The sequence below is a fragment of the Cricetulus griseus genome, chromosome 2 (genome assembly GCF_003668045.3).
Source record: "Cricetulus griseus strain 17A/GY chromosome 2, alternate assembly CriGri-PICRH-1.0, whole genome shotgun sequence".
Taxonomy (NCBI): domain Eukaryota; kingdom Metazoa; phylum Chordata; class Mammalia; order Rodentia; family Cricetidae; genus Cricetulus; species Cricetulus griseus.
Window position 1 is genome coordinate 7,237,264 of NC_048595.1, and position 24,016 is coordinate 7,261,279.

Sequence of the window (24,016 nt, forward strand, 5' to 3'; positions counted from 1 at the left end):
CTGAGCTGGATTTGTCCATGTCTGTTATAAAGCCAACTGCCGAATCTGGCTCGTGAGACAGAAATGCCTGTGGTGGTGGCATCCAGTACAGGAACAATCTCAAAGTGTCCTGGTCCTCCAGGGAAAGACAGCTGACCCAGCTCCTCCCTGTGGTCCTACTCCTTCCCACTGGACTTAAGAGGAAGGCCTCACAGCTGGGCGTTGTGGCACAAGCTTTTAATCCCAGGAGGTGGAACTGAGAATTGCAAATTTGAGGTCAGCCTGAGCGAATAAGTGGCTTTCTTTCTGTGCCGATATCGATTCTACCAACAAGGTGCAAGAAATGTGGCCACCACCAGCCCCACAAAGTGACACAGCACAAGAAGAGCAAGGTTCTCTGTAAACTCAGGGAACTCGGAGTGATGACAGGAAACAGTGGCTACAGTGAGCAGACCAAGCCTGTTTTCCACAAAAAGGCTGAAACTACAAAAAAGATCATGCTGAGACTTGATTGTGCTGAGCCCAACTGCAGATCCAAGAGGATGCTGGCTGTAAGAAATACAAACACCCTGAACTAAGAGGCGATAAGAAGAGAAAGGGCCAAGTGATCCAGTTCTTCTAGGCCCACTTTGTCATGAAGACAATAAAATCATGAGCTTTTACTCACCTCAACAAACAAACAAAAAACAAAATACCACAAAGCTAGCAACAGGGGGTCTAGAGATAGCTCAGTGATTAAGAGCACTGGTTGCTCCTTCAGAAATCCTGAGTTCAGTTCCCATCAACCACATGGTGGCTCACAACCATCGTAATGAGATCTGATGCCCTCTTCTGGCCTGCAGGCAAACATGCAGATAGAGCACCCATACCTAAAATAATACATAAATTAAAAAAAAAAAAAAAAGCTAGTAACTAGCTGGGCGGTGGTAGTGCACACCTTTAATTCCAGCACTCAGAAAGCAGAGGCAGGTAGATCTCTGAGTTCAAGGCCAGCCTGGTCTACTGAATGAATTCCAAGACAGCCAGGGCTGTTGGTTACACAGAGAAACATTGTCTGGAAAAACAAAAACAAAACTAAAAACCTAGTAACTGTAGCCTGGGAGCTGGTTCATCAGTTGCTGGGGAGTTTGGATCCCAGCATCCTGTTATGGAAGTTCATTCACAACAGCCCATAACTCAAGCTCCCTCTTCCGGCTTTCTCAGGAACCTTCACACACTTGCCTACACACACACACACACACACACACACACACTCACACACACTGCAACAGCTAAGGGCTAGGGTCAGTGAGATGTCTCAGCAGATAAAAGGACCTGCTGCCAAGCCTGATCCCCAGCACCCACACAGTGGAAGGCGCAAACAATGACTTCCACATGTGTGCCCCCACATACAAGCACGCACGCACACACACACACACACACACACACACACACCAATACAAATATGACTGTGTCGGGCCACACAATAACTAAGGGCTAGAGATGTGTTCAGTGATAAAGTACAGAGCCTGCATAAGGCCCTGGACTGGGGAGGCCTTAACTGGAGACTGACAGTGCCAAGACAGGGGCATGTTCTGTAAAACCGAAAGGCAGGACTTTGGCCTCGAACTCACAGAGATCCACTTGCCTCTGCCTCCAGACTGCTGGGACTAAAGGCGTGGGCCATAAAGCCTTTGTTAAGCAGACATGAAGTCTTAGGTTCAGATCCCCAGGAACCAGGTAAGGCCAGAGCATGAGGAGGACTGTAACCCTCATGCTCCTATACGGAGAAGGGAGGCACAGACACTTGCAAGGGAAAAACAGCAAAGAAAGCGATGCCCCACGCCCAGCGGCAGGGTTATGGGTGACCATCACACCCGGTGCTGAGGATAGAGCCCGGGCCTTTGTGCATGATAGGGAAGCACTCTGCCAACTGAACAATAAATATACCATGACCTCTCAGTTTAGATTTAAAAATCACAGGCTGGTGTGGTGGCACGCACCTTTAATCCAAAAACTCTCAGGAGGCAGAAGCAGGCAGATCTCTGTGAGTTCGAGGCTAGCCTGGTCTCCAGAGTGAGTTCCAGGACAGCCTCCAAAGCGACACAGAGAAACCCTGTCTCAAAAAATCAAAACCAAAACAAACCAACCCACCACACAGAGAAAAACCAAAACACCCACAAGCTGCTCTTGCAAAGGACCCAGGTCCAAGCCACCCTCGCCCACACCCGCACATGAGGTACATAGACATACATGCAGGCAAAACCCAGACACATAAAATAATAAACTAAAAACAAAACAAAATAAAGATTTGGTCGAGCCTCTCCTCTCCTCCACGCCTCTCTCCTTTCCAGTTCTCCTCTCCTCTCTCTCTCTCTCTCTCTCTCTCTCTCTCTCTCTCTCTCTCTCTCTCTCTCTCTCTCTCTCTCTCTCTCTCTCTCTGTCTGTCTGTCTGTCTCTGCTCTCTGTCTCTCTGTCTCTCTCCTCTCTGTCTGTCTCTGTCTCTGTCTCTCTGTCTGTCTCTCTGTCTCTGTCTCTGTCTCTGTCTCTGTCTCTCCTCTCTCTCCTCTCTCTCCTCTCTCTCTCTGCTGTCCCTGAAGTGCAGACGCGGTCCGCGATCGCCGCCACCACACCGGGCTCCCACAGCGACAGCAGGCCGGATCCCGCCTCAGAGCTGACGGTGAAAGGAGGCAGCCGCCACGGAGCCAGAGCACCAGCGGGCTGGGCCAACCGGAACCACACCGTCAGGGCCGCAGCAGGCCCAGGGCCCCGTCCTCCTGCAGACCCGAGCCCTGCGCGGGCAGCGGGCAGCCCGCCCGACCACCGCTCCCGTGCGGCCCGGGCGCCATCGACTGCTCGGCGCTCCACAGATCCGGCCCCGGGGGTGGGCGGGCCCGTTTGCCCTCAGGTGGTGTAACAGGCGCCGGAGAGAACCAATAGCGTGCGGCATCTCCCCGCCCCTGCCTTCTGATTGGCCGGTGTCGTGGGAAGCCTCCTGAGGCGCCCGGAGCCGGACGTCTCCGCACTTGCCTCGGAGCGCTCGTTCTCGGTGCTTCTTCCTCGTCGCCTGTGCTCTGCCCGCCGCCGCCGCCATGGCCCAGTGAGTGACCGGCACGCGCAGCCGGCCCGGGACACTTCCGGGGCTGAGCGCGGTGATGGCGGGCCCGGTCCCCCGGCTTGCGTGCTCCCCCGGCTCCGCGTGCTCCCCCGGCTCCCCGTGCTCCCCCGGCTCCCCGGCTGCTCCCCCGGCTCATGCTCCCGGCTCCCCGACTCCCCGTGCTCCCCCGACTCCCGTGCTCCCCCGGCTCCGCGTGCTCCCCCGGTCCCCCCGGCTCCCCGCCCCGCCCTCCTGGCGCAGCCCGCACCCGGGCGCCTCCGGGTCCCCGCCGTGGGCAGCGCGAGCCCGGCAGGCCGCGGTGGGAGGGGGCGGCCCACGCCCCTTCTGCGGGCCAGGCCTGCAGCGTGATGGCCAGGGCCCGGGCCCTAGGGACCCTGCGTGCCCGGACGCCCGTTAGCGGGAACTGCAAGGTCCGTGGAGCAGCGGGGTGCGGGCGATGCCAGCGCAGACGGGAGGTGCGGGCTACCTGTCCCATCAAAAGCGATCGAGTGGCACTAACATCCTCTCCTTGTTCTTTTTCCGGCCTCTCAGAGCTGACATTGCCCTGATTGGACTGGCGGTCATGGGCCAGAACTTAATTTTGAACATGAACGACCATGGATTTGTGGTAAGTGGTGAGGAACACGTTGCTCTCCCGAGGAGAGATTCCACTGATTCTTCACAGATCACAAGGCGGCGGCGGGAGGGTGCTTCCCACTCGGTAGCACTGCTGTTGCTCCGACCGTGTTTGTAAAGGAAGGCCTGCTTTAGTCGTGCTGTCTGTCCCTGTAGTTGAAGGAAGCGCTTCCTTTGAATGTAAAGCAGTGTTTCTCCACCTGTGGGTCCCGACCCCACAGACCACCTCTAGCTCCAAAAGTAATTACATTACTATTCATAACGGTAGCAAAGTTACAGTCATGAAGTAGTTATGAAAACAACAAAAATAGTCTTATGGTTGGGGTCACCTCAACGTGAGGAACTGTATTAAAGGCTGAGAACCACTAATGTACAGAGAGCCAGGTCTCGGAGGCTATCACAGTGTGGCTCAGTTGGCTAGTGAGACTCTGCAAATGAAAGTGGCATTTCTTTCTCCTTGTAGACAGTGTCTCACGGCGGCGTTGCTGCAGTGCAGGCTCAGCTTCAGGGCTCAAAGGAATGCTCATCTTAGTCTGCTGAGTAGCCAGGGCTTCAGGAACCTCCTGCCTGTGGGCTCTGAATGTTCTTTCTAAATAGTAACAAGGGTTAGATGCCAGGATTACCAGACAAAAGATTGGGCAGTAGTGACAGGCTCAACCTGATAAGCAACAAGTGGCTGCTGGCCTTTGCCTTGGCGGCTGGCTCTCTGCTGTGCCATCCTGCTGTGACCTAACTTTGCAAGGATGGATCAACTGGCACTTAAGAAAAAGAGAAGGCAGACCAGCTCTCTTTAGACCTTGGGCCAGATAGACATTTGGTGGCCCTAGACCCACCACCGGAAGGTCACATGTGTCCAGATCCTCTAAATGGGCCTTCTGTCCTCCAGGTCTGTACTTTCAATAGGACTGTCTCCAAGGTTGATGACTTCTTGGCCAATGAGGCAAAGGGAACCAAAGTGGTTGGCGCAAAGTCCTTGAAGGAGATGGTCTCCATGCTGAAGAAGCCCCGCCGGATCATACTTCTCGTGAAGGCTGGGCAAGCTGTTGATGACTTCATTGAGAAACTGGTATGGCCAGCCCTGTTCTCCAGACTCCAGAGCCTTGGTCTGCTCCGCCCTCTAACTGTCTTACTTCAGAGATCTTTTTATCTTCAGTTTCCTGATACGAACTGATCAGTTCTGACGAAATGATTGCTTAACTCATTCAGTCTTGGTTGGCTTGATTGGCACTTACACAATAGTAACTCTTTATATTCTTTTTCTGAAAAGATTTCATGTTCATTTTGCTTCATGTGTATGAATGTTTTGCCTGCATATGTAACTGCACCACATTCCTGATGTGCCTGAGGAGGCCAGAAGAGTGTCAGGTCCCTTGGATTGGAGTTAATAGGCAGTTGTGACCTACCCATGTGGATGCTAGGAATCGAACCCAGGTCCTCTGCAAGAGCAGACAGAGCACTTAAGCCATCTCTCCAGCCCGTATTTTTTTTTAAAGCATGTATTTAGTATTTGTGTGGGTGTAAGCATGGTACATTGGATGTAGAGGTCAGGGGACAATTTGTGGGGGTAGGTTCTCTACTTCCCCCATGTAGTTCCTGGAAAGAACTCAGGTTGTCTGGCTTGATGAGAGAGGCACCTTTACCCGCTGAGCCTTCTTACTGGACTAAGATTCTATTTTAATTTAACATATAATTATTAATGGGGGGGCATGCAGGTGCAGGTCAGAAGACAACTTTGTGGAGTCAGTTGTCTTCTTCCACTGTTTTGGGGAGGACAGGGTTTAAGACAGGGTGTCTCTGTGTAGCTCTGGCTGTCCTGGAACTTGTTATGTAGACCAGGCTGGCCTCGAACTCAGAGACCCACCTGCCACTGCCTCCCCCCCACACCCAGCTTCTTCCGGTTTTTCTTTGGCTACCGGGTTCAAGCCTGGGTCATCAGGCTTATTCAACAAGTGCTTTACCCACTGAGCCATCTTACTGGCCCCATAATGCTATATTCTTGGGTGGCCCTAATTCTGGGACACCAAGGACATTTTAGTTTGTGAAGAGTAACAGCATCTGAACAGTAGTCGTCTATTTGACAGTCTGGTGTTGTCCTGACGTGTGTGGTTGCATTGCTTTTGTGTTTCTCTGGCTCCAGTAGGTAAACACAGCACCCTGCCTAAACCACATCCTAGATGTTTTTCTGTTTTGTTTTAGTTTTTCTTTGATTTGAGACAGAGCATTACTGTGTATCTCTATTTCTAGCTGGCCTGGTACTTACTATGGAACAGCCCAGGCTGGCCTTCATCTTGACAATCCTCCTGCCTCAAGCAACTTAGTGCTGAGATTATAGTCACCATCTAACCATTTATCATGCCTGTCTGTGTTTTCTGCTTTTGTTTTGGTCCTGAGGAATAGAGGACCTGAGGCCTTTCACCTTTCATCTGTCTAACACTGTGATGTATCCACAGCTCTGATGTCTTACAATGTTGACTATAATGTTTATGAACATTTAGTGCTACCCACTAGTAAACCTTAGTGTCCAAAATGGGTTGGTACTCCTATAAAACAATTCTCATAAATAGTTGTTTTATTTAACATCCTTGTACCATTTTCTTTTTCTTTCTTTTTTTTTTTTTTTTTTTTTTTGCTTTAAGAAGAATATCTTTATAGAGAAAAGATGTTAATGAATGAAGGAGAACAAGCAGAAAAATTTATTTAGATACTCAGAAATAACTGCAATAACCACGGGGGGTTAGAAATAATGTGATTGCATTTTCTTTCTTTTTTTTTTTTTTTTTTTTTTTTTTTTTGGTTTTTCGAGACAGGGTTTCTCTGTGTAGCATTAGAGCCTATTCTGGCACTTGCTCTTGTAGACCAGGTTGGCCTCAAACGCACAGAGATCTGCCTGCCTCTGCCTCCCGAGTGCTGTGCACCACCCGTGATTGCCGTTTCTAAGGAAGAGTATTGTTATCAGGTTTGCTTCCAAGAGAGGAAACAGTGTAACTAGTTCACTGAGAAAGAGAGGATGTTGTGATAAAGCTTGTGATGCCAGATCACCCAGCATTAGCTCCCAAACAGTGGGCAAAAGGCTGGCTGCTTTTTCTTCAACCTAGGAAAGTACTAACATGATGTCAAATGGAACTTTGGAAGGGGAGACTGAACAATAAAGTAAAACTTGCAGCCAGGCGTTGGTGCGCACCTTTAATCCCAGCACTCAGGAGGCAGAGGCAGGTGGGTCTCTGGGAGTGAAGCCATAGCAAATTCCAGCCCCCGGGGCTGCACAGTGAGAACCTGTCAAGGAGGGAAGGGGCGAAGCAGAGGGAGAGAAAGAATATGATGTGGGTGGGTCTGTGCCTCCATCTTCAAGGTACAGTTCTAGCCAGAGAAGATCATTGCAGTCTACGTGGTGAATGCTTTCCCACTATTTATTTGGAATAAGTTCTTGTTTTTAGGGGCTAGGGTATGTCTTATTCTGTCTTTCGTCCAACCTAAGCTCGTATTTGGTTACAGGTACCATTGTTGAACACTGGTGATATCATCATTGATGGAGGAAATTCTGAATACCGGGATACAACAGTAAGTGTTCTTCAGTTCAAAGTCGTTCAGGTCTTGAGAATATTCTAGAAAGAAATATTAGCATTGTAAATGTGACACAAGAGTGAACTGTCTTGTGAGCCTTTGGGGATTGGTGCTGGTGAGCTAGATCTCAGCCCTTTTCTGCTAAGACACTTGATAATGAGACCCCTACTTGCGTGTGTAACTAGAGCCAATGGCTTAGACATAGCAGGCTGAGAGCTTTTTTGCATAATCTCTGCCTTCTCTGATGCATGTCTGTGCCACAGTGCAGCATGGTTGAGAAGCATTGCTCTTACAGTGTTAGATGTCAAGGCAAGTCACATGGCCTAAAGTGAAGTGTGTAAATCACTCGATGAACTCTTTCTTCGGTGCATTTTACCCTGTAAAGTTTTGTCTATTAAGATGGGAGTGTGTATTCAGGTGCCCCCCTTGAGGATGGTGTAGATCTCTCTAAAACCAGGTTTTACTTTTAATTTTCTTTAGAGGGCCTCAAACTTGTTACCCTTCTATGTTTTTTTGTTTGTTTGTTTGTTTTGTTTTTGTTTGTTTGTTTTTCTTTTTCAAGACAGGGTTTCTCTGTGTGGCTTTGGAGCCTGTCCTGGCACTCGCTCTAGAGACCAGGCTGGCCTCGAACTCACAAAGATCCACCTGCCCCTGCCTCCCAAGTGCTGGGATTAAAGGCGTGAGCCACAAACGCCCGGCCCCTCCTATGTTTGTAGCGCCTGAGTGCCTGACTTACAGACATGTGTTACCATTTTTGAAAGTTGAGCTCATCCACATTGAATGTGTAGACTGTCTCTAATGGTTGGCTGCTCGTAGTCCGTTGGGTCATTTAGTAGCAAATGTGAGCACCCTGTTCCTACCCTACCCCTCTTCTGGTTCATCAAAAGGAACTTATTTTTGTGAGATAACCCTAAAATTGTTTCTCTCTCTTCTAGAGGAGATGCAGGGACCTCAAGGCCAAGGGAATCTTGTTTGTGGGGAGTGGAGTCAGTGGTGGTGAGGAAGGGGCTCGGTATGGGCCGTCACTCATGCCAGGAGGGAACAAAGAGGCTTGGTGAGTATCAGCACCACGTGCATTTCAGCCCAGGCCCAGCCTTGATCTGCGCTCCATCTGTGGCGGTGGTGGGGTTGGAGCTGGGAGGCACGGGGCACGTCTCTGCCACCTAGACACTTTGTTCTTGTGTCACGTATGTGCTTGCTCTCCTATGTCCTGTTAGGGACACATCACTGACTTTTGGATGCTGAAGGTACCTTAGCCTAGTCCTGAGCTTTAACTCTGCAGGTGTCAGGTTGGGGTTTCTGTACCAAAAAGTTTTTGAGAAGACGCACTTTTCTTTGGTAGAGGGTAGAACAGTGAGGGGAAGGTCTTTGCAGTTACTGGGAACTCATAGTGAGGCTGGGATGACACGAAGAGTCATTTTGCTCCAGATGAGAGCATCTCTTAATGCACTGCAAGCTCCTGGCTTGTCTCTGATCAAATGTGCAGAGTCATGTTGTACCTGGTAACAGACACCCAGATGGGGAGGGTGTCTTTGAAGATGGTCTTGTGTTGCTTGGGTTGGAATCATGGCTTGTTCTGATAAAGGGATGGAAAATTTTTTTCTGGTGCTTTGTGGGGGTCGGGGTAGCGAGATGCTGGGGATGGAACCCAAGGCATCGTGCAAGTTAAATGTGCGCTTTGCCACTGAGCCACGTCTCTTGCCTCTCTTCTGGTGCTTCTGTGGTGCTTCTGCCTTGCCTTTCCCTTTGTGTGGACTCTGGTGTTCTGCAGCATCCGCTCTCAGGCCCACACACAGGGTGTGGAGGTGCGCACTTGTCAGCAGTCGGGACCAGAGTTTCTCTGGAAAGTTGAGCACATCTATTACTCTTAGAGAGGCATCCTTGAGTATTGACCTGAAAGCTCGGCCTTCTCTGGTTGGCTGAACTATACTCCCCCTTTCCACAGGCCCCACATCAAGACGATCTTCCAAGCCATCGCTGCAAAAGTGGGAACTGGAGAACCCTGCTGTGATTGGGCAAGTTCTGGGCTCCCCTTTGACAAAGCACGCAGCTGAAGAAAGACCACCTTGGTCCCAGTGGTTAGCTCTGTGCTATAGGCTTCTCAGGCTAAGTCACTGCCCAGCTAGTACCTAAAGCACATACCTGTCCCTCTGATTGCCCTTGTAACCTCACCAAACCTTCAGGCCTGGAGGTTAAAGTGTTAAAAGCAGCTCCTCAGTCCTACTGAAAGGAGTGTCATAAATAGCAGCAGAGACCTGAGGTCTTTATAGCTGCTTCCTTCATGGCCAGAGAATTCGAGATCAAAGTGGGTTTGCTGCCTGTCACAGCAGATATCTCAGGCCACGAGGATCGAAGAATCCCTCTGCATAGCCTGATTTGTGGGTTTTCTGTACTTGGATGTTCACCAAAGCTCAGGAATCTGGCCATCGGCACTTCCCTCCTGTCCCGTGTGGCTGTGAGGATAAATGTTATCCTGTCTTGTGGCTTCAGCCGTGGCATGGATGGAGAAAGCACATGGGCCTAGGGAGAGAAGAGTGCCACCAGGACTCTTTGCTAAGTGACATGGGGCAGGTCACTGCAGGAGGCTGGTGTGAGAGACACCCAGCTGGGCTGGACAGTCTCTGCTCTCAGCAGCTTTTCGTCCTCTTTTCCTTTCCTTTAACTTTACTTTCTCTTCTTTTTCCCTTTCCTTCCTCTTCCCCTTCCATTGTCTGTCAGTCTGTCTGTCTTTGAGTTATATTTCTCTATCTGGTGTGTAAGCATGGGAGAGTTCAAGGCTTCATGTGGAGGTCAGAGGACAATTTGTAGGAGTCACTTCTCTCCTTCCACGATGTGGGTGCTGGGATCAAACTCAGGTCTTCAAGCTTAGCAGCAAGTACCTGCCCCCGGTGGACCATCTGACCATCCTCAATGCTTAGGGAGCCCAAACAGGCCTTGGGCCCTCAGTCCCCTCCTTCATTCTCCAGAATTACAGGCCTGTGCACCACCACACCTAGCACCCCATTTTTATATCTGTTATTTTATATGCTCACTTAGTATTTTAGTAAATGTATAATTAGGAGTAAGGACCCAATGGGCGTAAAAGAAACCTTCCCACTGACCTGCCTGCTTTGGTGGCTGCCTTTCCCCAGGGGTCCGTGTCAAGTTCAGTCATCCTCTGCTAAGGGTGGTCAGAGGCTGTGTTGTGAAAGCTGCCCAGTCGTTCCCATCTTCTGAGTCTAAGGGACTCCTTCCTTGATAGCAGAGCACTACCGTTAGAGCTCTGTGACAGTGACTTACTTAACTCCCTCTAGGACAGAGTCAAAAGGAAAAGCCAGCTTGCACTTGAGGGTCTTTACTCAGCCAGAGTTGACGGCTGTGGGCTGCAGCTTGGGTTCAGGCCGTAAGAATACATGGTATAGAGACTGAAAGCAGGTGACCCTAGGGTCATGCAATGCTGGAACAACAGGAAGGGTGAAGTAAGATGTCCTCATACTACACAGTTAGTGTCCAAATCGGAAGGGGCAGGCCAGTGATAGAGAAAGTCTGTCCTATAGAAACACCACAGCATCGATACAGCAGCGACTGCCATAAAGACTGTCCAGCTGCCCTGCCCTGGAGACAGCCGATGTGACTGAAGAGCCAGTGCCATGAAGGGCTGGGCTCTGCTGATCTTGTTCTCTCCCCTTGTCCATTAGATAGTTCTCAGAACCTAGCTTCCCAGTTGGCCTTTCTAGAGGGCAGGCTGGCTTGCTCAGATTAACACAACTGAAAGACCCTCCTTAAAGTCTCCATGATAAACTGATAAATTGGATACATCCTACTAGCTTAGCCAGTGATGGGGCTATGAGAGAATGCATTTCTGGGACTTAAAAGGTCCCAGATATAAGGGTGTTTTACCCTCAGTAACTGTTAGGAACTGTTAGGAACATTTGTAGGAAAATGCAACTTATTTATTTTAACCAGCAACTAGAAATGTGATAACTTCAAGACCATGGAGACTTTAAATTTTGGCTGGAGCTGGGGCACAGGGCGTTGTTTTTAACAGTGGGAAATAGTGAGAAATATGGGCTGAAGAGGTTGGGTGTGTTGGGAGGTTCCTGTTAAAAAAAGCACTGTTTTTTTTCGTGTTATTTCTGTATGAGAAGGAGCCCTTCTGGAGTCTTCTGCATCTTCTGAGACTTCTCTTGTATAGTCTTCTGCTCTGAAGGCCTCTTGTTGCTTATTGCCCTGACAGGTGGGAGAAGAGGGGGCTGGGCACTTTGTGAAGATGGTGCATAACGGGATCGAGTACGGCGACATGCAGCTGATCTGCGAGGCTTACCACCTGATGAAGGATGTTCTGGGCATGCAGCACGAGGAGATGGCCCAGGTGAGTCTCAGGCACAGTCTCCTCCTGAGTAATCACTGCTCAGTTGAGGGAGAACTTGCTACTGACAATTAGTACTTCCTCCTTCCTGTTTGCCTGGTTGTTTGGTGGCCCGCATGGACTCAGCCTAATGTAAGGGAAGCTATGGTAAAGGCATCATAAAGTGTGATAGCCGGCCATGAAGCAGTAATCACCATCAGCAGTTAGTGAGCCATGCTTTGTCACACACTGTGTGTCACCTCATATGTGTCCCTCCCCAAATAACCCAGGGCCTAGCTTAGGCTCAGTAGGCAAGTTCTCTGTCACAGAGCCCATCCCAGTTCCTTTGCTCCATAAGGGAGCTGAGTAGCTGTCTGTTGATCAAGTTGGGAATATAGCTCAGCAGTTGAGAGCACTTGGTGCTCTTTCAGAGGGCCGGGTGGAGTTCTGTTTCCAGAACCCATGTGGAGGCTCACAGTCATCCATAATTCTTGTTCAGGGTGTCTGATGTCCTCTTCTCACCCCTGTGGGCCTTGTATACAGGTGGTGCATATGAATACACACAGGCAAAACACCCAAATATGTAAGAAATATATTAATAAACAGTAAATATTTAAACAATTTAGAGTTCATCCCACCGAAGAACCTCACTGTCTACACATGTGTGCACACCACCTGGATCCTGCCGCAGCATTTTACTTCACTCACCATGTGTTGTCCAGCCCCATACTGTTTCATCCTGTATGGAGACATTCCAAAGTAATCTGTGGGAAACAAGACCTTTTCCCCAATACAGCATCATTAGATAATCATTTCATTACAAACATAGGCAAACATGGTTTTTATTTGTTTGTTTTTCTGAGGTGGGGTTTCTCATGTAACAGTCTGGCTGTCCTGGAACCGAGATCCACCTGCCTCTGACTCCCAAGTGCTTGAATTAAAGGCGTGCGCCACCACTGCCTGGCGGCAAGCATGTTTTACCAATCGTTTACTTTTTTTAAAGATTTTATTTATTTATTATGTATACAGTCTTCTGCCTACATGCCAGCAGAGGGCACTAGATCTCATTCAAGGTGGTTGTGAGCCACCATGTGGTTGCCGGGAATTGAACTCAGGACCTCTGGAAGAACAGTCAGTACTCTTAACTGCTGAGCCATCTCTCCAGCCCCCTTTACCAATCATTTTTAAGAATCTTTTTTGGTGCCTTCTACTGGCCTGCAGGGATACATGCATACAGAACACTGTATACATAATAAATAAATCTCTTTTTTTGTTTTTTGAGACAGGATTTCTCTGTGTAACAGCCCTAGCAGTCCTGGAACTAGCTCTGTAGACCAGGCTGGCCTCGAACTCACAGAGATCCGCCTGCCTCTGCCTCCCGAGTGCTGGGACTAAAGGTGTGTGCCACCAACCTCTCCCCCCCCCCCCCACTATTCTTTGACAGTTTTATGCACATATACAGTGTATCTTGATCATACCCACCCCAGCCTTCCCATTCTACTCCCCTTCCTACACCCTTAAACCCCATGATGTCCCCTCCTCCCCGTGTTCTCCCTCCCTCTCTCTCCCTCCCTCTCTCTCTGTCTCTCTCTCTCTCTCTCTGTCTGTCTGTCTCTCTCTCTCTCTCTCTCTCTCTCTGTCTGTCTGTCTGTCCTGCTGGAATACTGGCTGATTTTGTTGGCTTTGTGGGTCTTGCACAGGTAAACAACTGACTTGAGTTCATGAGCTCAGCAGCCATTCTAGACGAGGTCCTGAATTGACTGAGAGTAGAAGAGCTGATCTGAGCAAGAAGGCAGACAGGCACACAGGCACCAGCTCACTCTGCCCTTAGCTGTGTCTGTGATGTGACCAGCTCTTCAAGCTCCCAGTACCATGGCGTCCCCATACAGAGTCAAGGGTGTGTGTGTGTGTGTGTATGACAGGACCTCATGGACTGTCACTGAGTTTCACCCCCAGCCCTGACCCTCACTTACTTGGCAGCTGCTTCTCTCACTGGCTTGCCCTTGTTTATTCTAAAACATTGAACTTAGTTTTCACTATTTTTGTGTTTGTGTTTAATTCGTTTACATAGTAATATATCCATCCCTACAACGAAAGTGAGTGCTTTACTATATGCAAGATACTGTTATAAGTGTAAGACAGTGAAGGGCTGGGCATAGCTCAGAGGTCGTGTGTAGCTGTCATGTGTAACATGTGACAGTGAAAGTCTTTGCCTCAGGAGCTTGAAAACAAACAGTAATAGTGACTATAGAGTTTAAAATTAATAATCATTGTTATAGACAAAAGCAAGCTGAGAATAGCAGGCAAGATTTTTCTTTTTTTTTTAGATTTATTTATTTTTAGCTTGGTGGTGGTAGCTCATGCCTTTAATCCCAGCAAAGGCAGATGGATCTCTGTGAGTTCGAGACCAGCCTGGTCTACTGATAGACTTCCAGGACAGCCTCCAAAGCTACAGATAAACTCTGTCTCAAAAAAAAAAAAAAAAGGATTTATTTATTTATTTGCTTTGTTTTGTTTGTATGTCTGTCTGTGTGAGTGTGCCAGATCCTCTGGAACTGGAGTTACAGACAGTTGTGAGCTGTCATGTAGGTGCTGGGAACCAAACCTGGGTCCTCTGAAATAGCAGCCAGTGCTTTTAACCACTGAGCCATCTCTCCAGCCCTATTAGAAGCTTGTGTTTCACCACTGAGCTACACCCAGTCCCAAGAGATGGAGTTAGATAGGGCAAGGAGGTGACAGCATGCATAACCCCAAATGGAGTGAGGATGTTGGATCCAAGGAGAAGGCAGTTCCAGTGGTGAGAAGTTAAACCACCAGGCTGACCTGGTGAGCGTGACTCAGTAGGCAGGAGCAGGAGTCCACAGGCTGCCAGGAGGAGCACCTGCCGGCACCATGTACTCAGCAGTGGGAGCACCAGCTATAGGGACACGGCCGATGAGCCAGGGTGCCCAGAGAACCCACCCTGCTTTTTCTTCTGTGTGTAGGCATTTGAGGAATGGAACAAGACAGAGCTGGACTCGTTCCTGATTGAAATCACTGCTAATATCCTCAAATTCCGAGACACTGATGGCCAAGAGCTGTTACCAAAGATCCGGGACAGCGCTGGGCAGAAGGGCACTGGGAAGTGGACCGCCATCTCAGCGCTGGAATATGGCATGCCCGTCACCCTCATCGGTAATGTCACGCCTCTCGCCTGTGCCTTTGGCCGCACTGCTCTGACCCTGGTGTCCTTCTGGGAGTCCATTCCGGACAGGTGTTGGAACAGTCTTTGGCCCTGCTCAGTGTCACTGCACCCTTTCCTCTTTCTGCACATGGGACTCTGTCTTCTTGTGGGCTCTGAGGTAAATGCAGTAGCTGCTGACCTTTCTGTGCGGTTTTAACTTTGGGATATTCTAACATTTGGCTTAAGCTTAGTCCGTAACCTAAGACGTTTGTCCAGTTGGTTCCTGAGACAGTCTTGATAAATAGCCCAGGCTAGCCTTGGATGTACATCTTCTTGCCTCAGCCTCCTGAGTGCCAGGAATGCAGGCACTTTTGACTTGTTTGTTGTTTTGCTAAGATTTCTGTAATGGGTCCAGTAACAGAAGTTCACAGACTAACACACTGTGTTTATATAGTCAACATTTATTAATATTTTACAGGTTCTGCCCACAGATACTTGAAAAATAGGGCATAACCTAGGTTCCTTCTCCTCTTTTAGAAGAAAACCCCTATCCAAGACTATTAATTGACTACACATCCAACTCAGAGATAGAAAGCTGGAGTATGGCTCATTTGGTAGAGTGCTGCGCAGCTCTGGGCTTGATCCCTGGCACTGCAAAAAACCAAACCCAGAGAACAAGAGAATAAGAAACAAAAACTTGGTTGTGGGTTGGTTTGTTGTTGTTAGTTGTTTTGAGACAATCTCAGTGTGTCCCTGTAGCCCTAGCTGGCCTGGAACTCCTGGAGATCTGCGTGTCTCTGTCTCTTGAGTGCAAAAACTGGTTCTTTAAGAATAAAATTAAAAGCCAGGAGGTGGTGGTACACACCTTTAGTCCCAGCAGGTAGATCTCTGTGAGTTCTAGGCCAGCCTGGTTTACAGAGTGAGTTCCAGGACAGCTAGAGCTACACAGAGAAACCCTGTCTGAAAAACAAACAAGCAAATAAACAAAACAAAAAAGGGATAAATAAAAGGAGCTGGGAACTGGTAAGGTGACCCAGCAGATAAAGGCTCTTGCCACCAAGTCTGATGACCTGAGTTCAAACCGAGACCCATATGATAGAAGATAGTTGTCCTCTGACAACAAGTGTGTCCTCTCTGCACACACAGAGGGGGGGGGGGGAGGGATGGAGGGAGGCAGAGAGAGAATGTAATTAATATAATAAAAAAAAAAAAAGGCCGGGCGGTGGTGGCGCACGCCTTTAATCCCAGCACTCGGGAGGCAGAGGTAGGCGGATCTCTGTGAGTTCAAGACCAGCCTGGTCTACAAGAGCTAGTTCCAGGACAGCCTCCAAAACCACAGAGAATCCCTGTCTCGAAAAAACAAAAACAAAAAAACAAAAAAAGAATAAAATAAAGACAGGCACAGGCAAAGTCCGCTCCTGTAGCGTAGTTACTTAGGAAGCGATGACAGGAAAATCACTTGACCTAGGAAGCTTAAGGTCACCTTGGACATGTGTGTATGTGGTGTGCATATGTGCTCATGTGTGTGTGTGTGTGTACCAGTGGACATTCCCATACATACAGATGTGGAAGCCAGAGGTTTGTGAGACAGGGTCTCTTCATTAACCCTGGACCTCACTGACTGGCTAGAATAGCTAACCAGCCACTTACAGATCATGGTTATCTTACACAGGTGTTGGGGACTTCGTATGAAAAGCACTCTACCGACCCTGTCCTTTTTCTTAAGCAAGATTGGAAAAAGTGAGTCAGGTGCTGGCAGAGTCTTTGCTCCTGGTGGAATGTTTCTTCAGTAATAACACTTTTCTGTTTACTCTTCCAGATACGATGTCTCTCTCTCCTCCTCCCTCCTTTATTTTCTGATTAGTCATACCTCATCCTGTGTTAGACACTTGGGGCAGGGCAGGCCAGGGATTGGTTTGCCTGTGTGAGTCCTGCACAAGGAGGAAGTTGGCTGCATTTTGGCCAATCTCAGTGGTGCTGTGTGCATCCACTGACCGGGCTACATGTAACAGTGTCGCTGTGCTCAGTTGTAGAGCCCGGGTACCTCCCACTCCCGCCTAGCTGGACGGATGTGGGGCTTTTCTCCCTAATGAGGAAGAGGACACAGTCTCCGTCCAGCTCACTGTATGACTGGAAGAGTTTGCCACACTTACTGTTGCACAATTGTCAAGTCATGCTGCAGGGAAGGAAAGGGGTTGGGTAAGGGCAAGAAGACATCTTGTCATCTTGTTCTCAAGTTGTGGCTGGTACCCTTTCCCCAAAACTGAAGTGCCATGTTGTTAGTCCCAGAGAATCGACCCATTTTGTTCAGAGGGAAAGAAGATCATTCATCTTAAATAAATTGAGCAAGTGACCTGCCACAAAGGTGGATTATGAGAGTATTAGACATCTTTTTTTTTTTTTTTTTTCTATTTTTGGTTTTTCGAGACAGGGTTTCTCTGTGTAGCTCTGGCTGTCCTGGTACTCGCTCTGGAGACCAGGCTGGTCTCGAACTCACAGAGATCCACCTGCCTCTGCCTCCCAAGTGCTGGGATTAAAGATGTGCGCCACCACCGCCTAGCGAGAGTACTAGACGTCTTAATCTGCCGTACTGAAGGACGTTGTGAAGCCAGAGTTATGGGTATTGAAAGCAGCCTGGGGTGGAGCTGGCTCTGCAGTTAAGGGCGTATCCTCCCTTCCAGTGATCGGCTTCCCAGCACCCACATCAGGTGGTCATAGCCCCCTGTAACCAGTGCCAGGGACATCTGACTCTTGGCTCTGAGGGCACTTGCACTCATGTGTGTGTATACACACACACACACACACACACACACACACACATGCATGCATGCAAAATTAAAAATATAAGAACTAAGCCTGGGGGCTAGTGAGATAGCCTGGCTATTAACAGCACTTGTTGCCCTTACAGAGAGGATCTGGGTCAGTTCCCAGCACCCACATGGTTGTCAGTGGTGATCTGTGACTCCAGTTCCAAAGGATCTGATGCCCCTCCCTCGCCTCTGTGGCCACTGCATGCAGATGGTGCATAGACACATGGAAACAGAGCACCCAGCCACATAGAAATAATACATTAAAAATCATTTTTTAAAGCTGTGCATGGTGGTAGTGAATTCAAGGCCAGCATGTTCTACATAGTGAGCTCCAGAACAGCCAGGACTAAGTAGAGAGACTCTGTTTCAAATAAATATACACACAAAAAATAAACTCTTGGGGGGGGGTTTCAAGATAGGGTTTCACTGTGTAACAGCCCTGGCTGTCCTGGAATTTATTCTATGGATTAGACTGGCCCTGAACTCATAGATCCGCCTGTCTCTTCCTCCTAATTGCTGAGAGTAAAGGCATACATCACCACCTGGTCATGAATCTTTGGTGTACACAGTCACTAGGCAGCAGTGGCCTATGCCTTTAATCCCAGCACTTGGGAGGCAGACACAGGAGGACCAGGGAATCAAGCCATTCTCTGCCATGCCGTAAGGTAGCTTGTACTTTATGAAATTCCATCTCACAACAAAATTGATTTCTTCTAAATAGAAACTGAAGTTTTACTGTTGGGTTAATATTGAGTGATTATGTGTAGTTGTGCCTTGCCTCTGAATTTTGGGTTGGTCTTTGTGGTGGGATGCATTTGTGTTAGGAGGCTAACTTGGAGTTTTAGTTGTGGAATCAACTGTTCAGAGCTCCTAACCCAGGTTAAATTTGAGAGCTAAGGTCAAAGCACCCAGCTCTTGGTGGCGATTGGATCTCTCTCACTCCTGCTCTGCCTGTCCACATCCCTTTTCTCAGGTTTCAGGTATTGGTCTTGGGGATTTCTGACTGGCCCTCTTGTAAACGTTGGATGGGTCTCACCTGACCACTGGCTGTGCACGCCCTTTCCTTTGGTTTCGGGTGTTGTCTCTGACATTTGGGCTCTCTCTTCCCTATGTAGGAGAAGCTGTCTTCGCTCGGTGCTTGTCCTCTCTGAAGGAGGAGCGAGTTCAGGCCAGCAAAACGCTGACGGGCCCTCAGAAGACTCAGCTGGCCCACAATAAGGAGTCATTCCTGGAGGACATTCGAAAGGTAGGCAGCCCCCAGCCATGGACTTTGCTGGTCCAGGGAAAGCTTGGGGGTTCTAGAGACCCTCTACCATGTTCTCATTTCTAGCCTTTCCTGGTTCTGTCACCCTCTCTGGGGTCCCCTCTGGGGGAGAGTGAAGCTGGGAGGTGAGTGGCTGCCCCACTAACCGAAGCTATCTCTGAAGTTGTGCTGCCCTCCAGGCGCTGTATGCTTCCAAGATCATCTCCTACGCGCAAGGCTTTATGCTGCTCAGACAGGCAGCCATGCAGTTTGGCTGGACCCTCAATTATGGTGGCATTGCCCTCATGTGGAGAGGGGGCTGCATCATCAGAAGGTGAGTGACAGGTGAGCTCGGGCTGCTGGCACAGGGCCCGCACAGTGCTTGCGTTTTCCCTGTAACTGGGGACAGCCATCCTGTCACTGAATACTGGCAACAGTGCGCGTTGCATTGTCACAGCTCACTTTTGTCTCGTGCAGCCCCCCTTCAGTGTAGGTGTCTACATCTTTTTTTTTTTTTTTTCTTTTCGAGACAGGGTTTCTCTGTAGCTTTGGAGGCTGTCCTGGAACTCACTCTGTAGACCAGGATGGCCTCGAACTCACAGAGATCCACCTGCCTCTGCCTCCCGAGTGCTGGGACTAAAGGTGTGCGCCGTCACTGCCTGACCAGGTGTCTACATCTTAAAGCAATCGTAGTTCAAACGTATTTAGAAATTAAAAAAAAAAAAAAAGATGAGTATGTGGGGGTAGAGTAGAAGGGGGAGTGGCGCACATCTTTAATCCCAGCACAGCAAAGGCAGATCTCTGAGTTCGAGGTCAGCGTGGTCTACAGAGCAAGTTTCAGAACAGCCAGGGCTACACAGAAAAATCCTATCTTGAAAAACCAAAGAAAGAAAGGAAAAAAAAAAAAAATGGGGCCTGGTATGGTGGCACGTGCCTTTAGTTCCAGCACTCCAGTGGCAGAGGCAGGTACATTTCTGTGAGTTCAAGTCCAGCCCGAGCTCTGTAGTTCCAATACAGTCATGGCTACATAGAAATCCCTGTCTCAAAAAACAAATAAACAAAATGTGTAGAACACTTGCTAGGTCCTGAACTCTCCCACCAGCACCAAATAAAGGTTCTGAACATTTAGAGACTGTTTTCTTAGAGTTATTTCCTAGGCAGTACAGTGAACCTGCTTTATGTAACAATTACCTCATAGTGATTTAAAATATACAAGGTTTGTGTAGGTAATTTTAAAAACCTTTCATTTACTTCTCTAGAAGACACTCTAGGTGCCAGGTACATGTGGAGGTCAGCAGAACTTGTGGGAATTCTGCCAACTCCTAAGTATATTTATCCCAGTTTTACATTCTGGGACTGGGGAAACTCATAGGATAAGTTCAGGGACCCACTGGACCTACTGTGAGTCTGACTTCAGCCAAAACTCCATTCTCTACATCTCCTGACCTCTACAAGCTCCTAAGTTAGCTGGAGGGATCTCCCAGAATTAATGTCAGTTTGGAACCAGTGTTCAGTAGCCTCTTCAAAGTCTTATTCTCCCCCACCCACCAGCCTACAGTTACCCTAGTGAAAGGCTGTAGTTCCTTCTGAAGAAACACTAGAGCAAGGCTAACAGTAAAACTCTTAGGTAATTGGGTCAATGCCCTTCCTCAGGGGACCTGGCTTTCCTTCATTCAAGGGGTTCTAGTCTGAAAATTGGCTCATGAGCTGAGATTCCATCTCGCTACGATCCAGTGTGGCCTTTCTTTCACTGTTTGAGCTCTCTGCTTCTTTTTGATCCATCCCTAGAAACTTGGCCAGTATCAAAGGGCCATGAGAGTCATGCCACCATAAAATCTTTGCTACTCTGCCCTTGTAGGTCAGGCTGTGTGGTCATAGCCTGTGCTGCCATAACCATACCCACACTCACCACCAGTACTTTCCTTCCATCTGTGATACCTGGGGGTCTTCAGGGTTGGTCATAGGCCCTTTATCCACTGAGCCATGTCACCGGCCCATTACATACTAGCCTGTTCTATGAAGGGCTTAAGCACCCACTAATTTTGACTGAGCCCATCCCCTCTCCACACTTGAGGGACACTCAGTTTCTCCAACTGGATTGTCTAGACCACACCCTGCAAGTAGCTCTGGGAGAAGTGTCCTGGCCCCAGACTTGTCTCCTGGGGCCCACTCAAGTTTTTGCTGTAACTCCAATCCCAAGGGGTATAATACCCCCTTCTGGCCTCCCTGGGCTCTATATGCACCTGGTGCATAGACATGCATGCAAGCAAAACACCCCCCCACCTACCCCACCCTCGCCCAGGGTGGCACACATGTACCACAGTTGTGTGTAAGGTCAGAAGACCGTTTGTGGGGATTAATTTTTCTACCGTGTGGGGCCAGGAATGAGTTCATTAGGTCAGACTTGGTGGCAAACACCTTTACCTGCTGAGTCGTCTCATGGCTCCTCTGTGCGTGTGAATGTCACTCTGCCAGCTCTTGGGGTGAGAACTGTGACTTTGCCCCTCTATGGAGTATGCCGTGAGTATTATTTCCAGAATTTCAACCTGCTGCTCTTTTAAGACTGGTTTCTTGCAAACTGTTTCAGTGTGTTCCTGGGAAAAATTAAAGATGCATTTGAGCGAAACCCAGAACTTCAGAACCTGCTGCTAGATGACTTCTTTAAGTCAGCAGTTGACAACTGCCAGGTATGTAGCTGGCAGCGGGTGGTGCTGGGCTCTCTGGGTTTCAGTTAGCAGCACTGACGCCTGTGGGGTCTCCTGCAGACTAGAACCTCAGTGTCTCTGGGCAAACCCAGCCACTGACCTTCTGCTCTCTGTTCTCAGGACTCCTGGCGGCGGGTGGTCAGCACTGGGGTGCAAGCAGGCATTCCCATGCCCTGCTTCACTACTGCCCTCTCCTTCTATGATGGGTACAGACACGAGGTGCTACCAGCCAACCTCATCCAGGTGAGCTTGGGAGCATGTGGTCCCCTTGAACTTGGCTGGTTCCTGAGGGTTGTGTGTCTGCGAATCACCCTAACTAACCAACTGCCTTCCTTTCCTAGGCTCAGCGGGATTACTTTGGGGCTCATACCTATGAACTCTTAGCCAAACCAGGAGAGTTTATCCATACCAACTGGACAGGCCACGGTGGCAGCGTGTCATCCTCTTCATACAACGCCTAGTAGGACTGTGTCGTCACCCTCCCTCCCACCAACAGGACAGTCCCTGTGGTATGCAGCACTCCTCTTTGTCCTAGTTCCTGCTCAGATCTTTTAGCCAAGTGTCGGCTTTGATTGCCGAAGAAGTCGCTGAGGTCTTGTCCCATAGTTCTGAACCACCATGTGCCCCGCCTCAACCTTTTGCACTGCCCAGGAACTTATCTCGTGCAGCACTGCGTGACTGCTCCCTGACTGAGCTGTGCCATGTGGGTCAGACAGGCTGCAGCTCTTGGCACACAGAGGGCATGTGTGTGTGGGATTGTACAACCTGAACCGTGGATCATGCGTGTGGGTTCTGTTGTCCTCCACTCAGTAAAAGCTTACATACTTCCTCTTCTACGATGGTTTCTGGGCGTGCCTGGACATTCCAACTGCCTTTCCATTGGCAGAAAGGTCTGCATTGAGTTCACAGTATGGCGATTGATTTGCTTTCCCTTAGCCTTATTCATTTTGACTCTGGCTTGTTTTTTTCCTTTTAAAGACTCCAAATAACTCATGGCACATTAAATTGAGGGTAATGATTTCGTCTGGAGGGAGGTGAGGAGGCACCAAGGAGTAGGTGGACGGGGACTCTCGTGTCTTTTCTTACTGGGCACAGTAGGTACCTGGATGTTCATGTCACATCCACCCAATCACACACTTAAAATAAACTTTTTAGACTGACTTGGTCCTCTGTGTGTTCTCTCCCGTACCAAATATGTCTTTGTCCTGCCCTGGTCTGCTGTGGGATTTTTTAGTGCTCTTGGTCTGTTCCTGAGCCAGGCTTTTTTATATATATATATATATAATTTAAATTAAAACAATCTTATTTTACATATCAATTCCAGTTCCCTCTCCCTCCCATCCCCCCCCCACTCCCCAGGGAGAGTGAGGCTTTCCATGGGGGGATCACCAAAGTCTGTCACATCATTTGGTGCAGGGCCTAGGTCCTCCCCGTGTATTGAGGCTGAGAGAGTATCCTTCCATGGGGAAATGGGCCTGAACCAGGGTTTTCATTTGCCTTGTTTACTGATAGAGATGCCTGGCCTGGGGCCATCAGACTGAGTTAGGCCAGCAGTGAACTCTGCTCCATGCTGATTTTTCTGTTCCAACTTAGAGTCAGTCCCTAGAGGGGCTCCAGAGCAGAGCAGACAGGGCCTGTTTGGACAGCTGGCACGTCTCACCAGTCTCTGGAGCTGCAGGAGAAGCAGAGCTAATGGGGAAAAGCAGCTTTTCATCAAATCCTCCTGCCTCAAGCCTCCTGGAGTACAGGGTGCATTTTTACATGAACTCTTCTTGGAGGCCCACCTGCCCCTCCAGCCCCCACATACAGACTGAGGACTGAAAGGCACACCTTAGAGAGGCAGATGAATGCTTGGAGAATAGGGTGGATTCTGAGGAGAAACCATACAGACGCTGGAGGATGAACACAAAGGCCCGAGAGGCAGGAAGCTCAACTCCAGTCCTTCCTGGTTCACCCCCAACCCGAGAAGCTGTGGAAGGTAGGATGGGGTCTAACCCAGCCCCATTCCTGCTAGCTGTGTAACTGGGGGTGTCATTTCTTGCCCATGGCCTGTTTTCTCGGGGTAGAAGAATCTCCAGTGAGAACAAGCACCTGCCTTGTATTGATAGGGAGTTCACTTTGTTCGGATGTTAAGAAGGCCTCTGGCCAGTGTCCTGCCTGAAGCACACAGTAGGTGTACTAATTAAGAACAGATTTGCACTTCTCATGCTATACCACCGGCATGATGTCCCCCTGGAGAGAATCAGAAAGTACTGGTTGGGGTGGAGCTCTCATTCTGCATTTCCAACAAGCTCTCAGTTGGTGTCCTTGCTCCCTTGCATGCTTGTGAACACAAACCCACACAAAAGGAACCCAAGAAGCAAAACTGCCATGGGACTAATGTACAGTGTCATCCAGGCCATGAACTGAAGAGTCAGAGCTGTCCTGCAGCGTCTCCCTCGTGTACCCAGGCACCTGACAGTTCGTTGGCGTGCCTGTGGAGGCCCTCTGTTTTGACAGGAGCTCTCTCACTGTGA

At 49.1% G+C, this 24,016-nt stretch overlaps 1 protein-coding gene across 1 annotated transcript; it reads left to right on the top strand.

Moving 5' to 3' along the window:
• The first annotated feature begins 2,903 nt into the window (after nucleotides 1–2,903).
• Nucleotides 2,904–22,660, top strand: Pgd (phosphogluconate dehydrogenase). Its single transcript, XM_027398256.2, has 13 exons — nucleotides 2,904–3,058; nucleotides 3,608–3,683; nucleotides 4,578–4,757; nucleotides 7,184–7,249; nucleotides 8,188–8,306; nucleotides 9,198–9,267; nucleotides 11,469–11,603; nucleotides 14,564–14,753; nucleotides 18,668–18,798; nucleotides 18,996–19,129; nucleotides 21,383–21,482; nucleotides 21,621–21,743; nucleotides 21,842–22,660. Exons 1-13 carry the CDS (start codon nucleotides 3,051–3,053, stop codon nucleotides 21,959–21,961), a joined length of 1,452 nt encoding a protein of 483 aa, XP_027254057.1. The 5' UTR covers nucleotides 2,904–3,050; the 3' UTR covers nucleotides 21,962–22,660.
• Nucleotides 22,661–24,016: the final 1,356 nt, after the last annotated feature.

What these genes read in the sequence shown, in the direction of transcription:
- Pgd (XM_027398256.2), top strand. An exon ending in GAGAACCCTGCTGTGATTGG is followed by an intron (nt 9,268 to 11,468) that starts GCAAGTTCTGGG and finishes TTGCCCTGACAG; the next exon opens with GTGGGAGAAGAGGGGGCTGG. An exon ending in TACCAGCCAACCTCATCCAG is followed by an intron (nt 21,744 to 21,841) that starts GTGAGCTTGGGA and finishes TTCCTTTCCTAG; the next exon opens with GCTCAGCGGGATTACTTTGG.